A 6000-nucleotide genomic window follows, 5' to 3' on the forward strand; every position below is an offset into this window, starting at 1 on the left:
TGTCAATATCACGTCATTTTTAATACTAAGAGTCTGGAAAATTTCAAGGTAGGATTTGGCCCACCGGATGGTATTCTATGAATGTACTCAATCTGTAACTGGTATTCAAAGCACAGATCCAGCGTTTCTTTGAACAATTTATCACAGAATGCAAGCAAGCTATGTAAATCAGTGGTTTCAGGCACACCAATCTGAATATTATTGCGATGGTTTTGATAGTTTAAGTCCTTTAACTCGGCTTCAGTTTCTGAATCTGTTCAGAATTTGCCTCCATAGTGGTCGACTTCACTTCCAGCATCGCCGTGCATTGATCTAAAATGCCCAAGCGATGTTGATGTTCCCACAATTGATCCATTTGGGCATAGGTTTGCAATTTCAGATCAGTAATTGTAGAAATCATATTCTTGATGATCCTTAATTCTGAGAGGACTGTCGCGACAGATTGGGCCTGATCCAAATCTTTTTCCCTGCCCTTCACCACTGCCATCTTGTTGTGTGGAGGAGGATCAGGCTTCTGGTGTTTCCTTCAATCTTGTTTTGTTTCCCCTACAACATCCAAGAGGTGAAGTCGGAAAACCGATTTGATATTCGAAGGTGTGATACCCAAAATCAATCTGGATAATTTTTAAATTAAAAAAGTGCCCTGTAGGGACCTCCTGCAACACGTGTCTGAACATATGCAGGCTCAGCAGAACCCCCCCCAGATCATTTATAAATATGTTAAAAAGCATCAGGGAACCCCACTATCTACCCTTCTCCATTGTGAATATTAACCATTTAACCCTACTCTGTTTTCTAACTTTTAACCAGTACATAATCTATAACAGGACACTACCTCATATCCCATGATTTTTAATTTCCTCAGGAGTCTTTCATGATTTACTTTGTCAAGCATAGGGTAGATTACCCTGCATGGCACAGCTTTTACATTCTGCACATTTCTTTGCACTCCCATAGTTTCATCTTTGTTCCGTTCTTTCGTTATGCCTAATTTTGTAATGCATTTCCTGTGAATATGCATTTCAGTGAGTTTTCTAGCCAGTATACTACCTCAGCCTGTCCTGGTTATTTTAGGAACATCCTGTTCCAACGTACTAGCTAGGGGTCAGGTGCTGCCATTTTTCAAAAGGGCAGTACCACTCTCTCCTGCCTCTTGACCCAAAGGTGCAATTAGGAGACAAGTGGAAGTGTATGGAGCCCACATGGGCCTTCAGAAAGTTTGGCAACCAGGGTTATGTGAGGTGACATGCTGCACCTTTTATTTCTGCACTAAAAGCTTTGCTCCAGCCCTTAGCTAGAGAAAAGATTCAGGGATAAAAGGGAAGTGTTTAAAAAAAAATGTAAATAAAAAAAAAAAATCCCAAAATTTAGCATGCTTTTTAACTGTAGGAGCAATTTGGATTCAGCACTTTTGCATGTCTGGTTTTATACATCAGCCTCTTCCTTCTTGATTTTGTTTCCCAGATCTCATTCTAGTACAGTCTGCAGGATAACAAATGCCCCACTTTACATCTGGAATGTAGATGGATTCTTCTGATAACCTCTGCTGTATCTGTGTCCATGAAAATACACTGGTTGAGACCACTGTAATATGTTTTTCCCCTCACAGACCTTATTTAACCCAAACAAAACTGTGGTGAAGATGTTCCTAGTGACGTACGACTTCAAGGACATGCCCACGAACCACATGACCTTCCTACGACACCGCATCTTCCTTGTTCCCGTAGAGGAGGAGGAGGGAGATAGAGAAACACAGAGCAACAGTGACAGCACAGAGAGAGGAGGGGAGCGGGGCAAGAAGATTCTCTGCTACCTAATGCACCTGAGGTACAGTAATGCTCAGATGAACACAGGCCTGAAGAAGTGTGCTGGATCCCTCTGATCTAGTGTCTGCCACATGTAACGTGTTCTTGACTGCAAATGTTTTCCACGTTAGTAAATGGCATGTTGGCTCCATGCCATCAGTGGTCTAATGCAGCAGGTGATAATGAATGTTTGCAGCCACTGATGCAGAAGTTAAGAGACAAACAAACAAAAAATATCAAGACTTAACTGTTGAAGTTTAGCATGTGCTCAGTTGTTAATAGCATGTGCAGCCTTGGCACTGGGTGTTGGATTTTGGGCACCCAAATGGCAGTAGATAAAAGCCCTCTACTTCTCCTTTCCTCTCTGACCTCTGGTACTCATTGAACCAGGGCCTGAGTGTGTTGGCTGTAGCCGAGGGTCCATGGGCAGAAGGGAAATGTGGACTGTGCCCTAGGTGGTGCCTGTGAGAGAGGACGGGTTCTTCAAGAAGCCTGTTCTGTCCTCTGTCATAGGCAACGGCCTGGGGCAACCCATATTTTCTCTTCTGCCTAAGGATCCCTGGCTGTATCAGTGAGCAAACACAGACCCTGCTCTTGATGAGTACTGGAGGTCAGTATGACAGGCACGAGGAGAAGTAGAGGACCTTTAGCTGCCTCCATTTGGACACCCAGAATTCCTGAAGCCAAAGGTTCAGTGACCTAATGGTGGCACCGAAAAGTCCTGCTTTGATCTGCCTCAAGTTCCTGCATGTACTGGCCACCAGGACCCACAAGCACCACACAATTTGCTAGATAGATACATAGTGAAGTGTTAGTGCCTGGTGTTGCTACAGCTCTGTGGAGTTCTCCTCTGTCTCTGTATTTATTATTATTATGGGAATGTCTTTGTAATGTAGGGATTACTCACTCAGCATCCTTCTTGCTGGTACACACTGGACCAACCTGTGTTATAGTCTCATGACTTAGACACTGGCCCGGTGTGATTTCTTAGTTTCTAGCATGTTTACAAGGCTGCCCGGGTGAGTTTGTTTCCCAAATACTTTAGCTGCTGTCTCCATGATGGTATCCATTTTTCAGAACCGGGTGCAGGATGATTGATTGATTTTATTTTATTTTTTCTGCAATTTTTATTGAGTAGAAACTAAACATACAAGTAGAACTGCAGATATACAACATAATATTTTCCAAATACAAATTATAATCTCGTTTGCTTAACCGGAACCCACTGTATGTTTCCCCCTTCCCCCCCCCCCCCCCCTCCCATTCTCCTAATTATTTAGCAAGGCAGAATCAGGCTGCGCCAACCACTGTGTATAGGGGTCCCAAACCTGATGGTAGGGGATCAGACGGCCCAAACGCATTTTTGTCAGCTTAGTCATTAACTGAATGTAGTCCAGTTTCCTCAAGATCGCCCGTAGCCCCGGCAAAGTCTGTTGTTTCCATGCTGCTGCCAGCACCAATTTGCTGGCTACCAATATCTGCGTGGCCAGTTGAAATCCATATTTTTTTGCTTCCTGGAGGCCGCACATGCAAAAAGCAATGTTCAATTTTCATAGGAAAAACACTTTTTGTTATGCTAGTAATCAATTTCACAACTCTTGACCAATATTGTTGAGCCTGCGGACAAACCCACCAAATGTGCGCCATATCCCCTTCCATGCCACATTAACGCCAGCAGAGGGGAGATCCCCCTTTAAACATTTTAGCTAGTCTCTGTGGAGTGTAGTACCAGCAGTACATTTATTTATTTATTTATTTCTTACATTTGTATCCCACATTTCCCCACCTATTTGCAGGCTCAATGTGGCTTACAATATTATCAAAGGGTTACCTGAGAAGTGCCCTATGTACGGCATCCAGGACTTCTCTGCTGCAGCAGGCAGGTTCCTGTCCACATCTGCTAGTTGAATGTCATGTGCAAGCAGGAGCTCCCCTGTGTGTCCTATCCTTTCTGTGGTTTCCACTATGAGATCCACTTATCACTCTGTTACCTTGTCATATACCAGCAAAAGCAAAGATAAAGTCCACAAATACTTATATGTTGTGCTGTCATACGTCAAGCTTGATTTTGCTGCTGTAGGATAAAGGCACACCACTTCCTATTTTTTTGGTACAGTAATTGTCTCAGCTGACGCTAGCCAGGGCCACCAAGAGACAGCTGCCGCCCCCCCCCCCCCCACCACCACCACCACCACCACATGCACACACCCACATGTGGCACATGCGCGCACACACACGGGCTGCCTCTGGCTTCCTCTGCCCCCTTACCTTCCTGTGTCTGCTCTTCCCTTGATCTGTCACTCTCCTACTCCTGTGTGCCTGGACCCAAGTTAACACAAACACCAGAACCTTCTGGGACCTGGCCCGGGGAATCTTGCCCCCCCCCCCCCCCTCTTCGGTGGCCCTGTCTCTAGCTAAGGTTCTGCTGTAATCTCCTTTCTGGCTTTTTACTGAATGGAGCAAATTAACTCCTGTATCTCTGTCTTCTCTACAGGTTTCAGAGGTCAAAGTCTGAGAAGATTTACCTCCATAAGGACATCCGGCTGCTCTTCTCTCGCAAATCTATTGAAGTAGACACAGGCATCCCTTATGAACTGAAATCTTTCACTGAGATGCCACGCAATCCCAAGTACTCCCCACAACTCTGAGTACTGCCTAGCTGTGTGGACCCTCCATAGGGTTGTAGGGAAGAAAAAAACGCAAGACTCTTTTAAAAAAATAAATAAACAAACATACAAAGAAAAAAAAAAAAGGAAAAAAATATACAGTCAGGCACTCGGGATGGAAGTACCCAGAGCAGTAACAAGGCCCTCCCATCTTCTCACATGCTGGTTGTATTTATTATTTATTTCCCATCACCCTGCAGGCGCCCTGTCTCCTGTAATCACAGCTGCTGGGGGGTGGAAGGGGTTTGGGGTGGGGCTGGTGTATTTAGGCTGGTCCTTGCCTCTGTTTCTCACTCTGTGGTTTCACTGTGTTCTTCCTCTGGTGATAAAAGGCAGTCTGTAAACATGGCATCTGTGTCCTGTATATGTGAGCTTGCAAAAGCATAGATGTGTCTGATTGTCTCCTGAATTCAGGAAAGCATGGGCCAAGAGAGTCTGAGGGAGAGGATGGGATTGTTTTGCTCAGCAGCTGGTGTAGATGGGCAGACTAGGTAGGCATATCTTTAACTGCTGTGATTTTCTGTGTTTCTCTGCACAAATCATGCCTGTCTGATTTTAAGTAACAGGTCAGAATGTATGCATGAGAATCTCGACCAACTTGAACCCTAGAAAGAAAGGGCCACCAGGTCCCTAAAGTTTCGTTTCACTCATGCTTTGTGTTGCTGCCAGCCTTAATGTTAAATGTTTGAAAGTTCCAGGTGAGTCACAGGGCAGTTCACAGCTGTGAAGGCAGAAGAAGAGACTTAGCACAATGGACTGATCTTATTGCTTTAATTTTCCTATCTAAGCAGCTGCCTCACAACTGGAAACAAGCCCTACCAGGCTGTCTTCTATGTGGGGGGGGGGGCTGTAGTTTTAAGGTTTTAGTAAGCACGGAGCTGATGGCCGGACATTCAGCAGCAGCAATGCCTGGATCCAAACACAACATGGCCAGGGTAATTCTGTAAAGGGGGGTGCCTGTTTGGAGCTTGGTAGGCACATGCTTTCCTTTCTCAAATACAGCATCACAGGGAAAATAGAGCAGGTGTAAATGCACATGCCACATTGCTAAAAAAAAAAAAAAGAAGTGTATAAATAATAATCCATCATTTATATTCATAGGTGTGCCCTGCTCATCTTCATTCTGTGTGCTGTTTTACAGACAGGGCATTGCCTGAATATTGGCATTTATGTGTGTATCATAAATGTTGGCACCTTCCTTATAGAGTTACCCAGAGGGGGACCATACATGGCCTTGGCCAGGAATTGTAACTATAAAATGTTGGTCTAAGATTCTGAAAGTTTTTCTGGGGAGTTTTTTCACAAGCTAGCCTTGTTCTTTTAAGTTTGAGCAGGAAGCTAAATGTGGACAAAAACCTGGTTTTCAACTGGATCCTGGGGAAAAGAGTGAGTAGCAGGTGCTATGAAACATCTTAATCATAAAACAGTTTGTTATAATTATTACAGAAATCGCTTCTCAACACTTATGCATTTTGTAATGAAATGCCTAGCCACCTGCCTGGGGCAAACCCTGCAGCCACTTAGAGGGT

At 44.4% G+C, this 6000-nt stretch overlaps 1 protein-coding gene across 3 annotated transcripts in view; it reads left to right on the top strand.

The window, feature by feature from the left end:
• FAM214B (family with sequence similarity 214 member B) overlaps positions 1-4809 on the top strand; it is a 149807-nt gene extending 144998 nt beyond the window's left edge. For all 3 annotated transcript variants that reach the window (XM_030192820.1, XM_030192821.1, XM_030192822.1), the window contains exons 9-10: positions 1610-1827; positions 4300-4809. In XM_030192820.1, the coding sequence (XP_030048680.1) occupies positions 1610-1827; positions 4300-4453 (372 nt within the window). In that variant the 3' untranslated portion in view covers positions 4454-4809. The remainder of the gene's footprint in view (positions 1-1609; positions 1828-4299) is intronic.
• Positions 4810-6000: the final 1191 nt, after the last annotated feature.

The sequence above is a fragment of the Microcaecilia unicolor genome, chromosome 2, assembly GCF_901765095.1.
Source record: "Microcaecilia unicolor chromosome 2, aMicUni1.1, whole genome shotgun sequence".
NCBI lineage: Eukaryota > Metazoa > Chordata > Amphibia > Gymnophiona > Siphonopidae > Microcaecilia > Microcaecilia unicolor.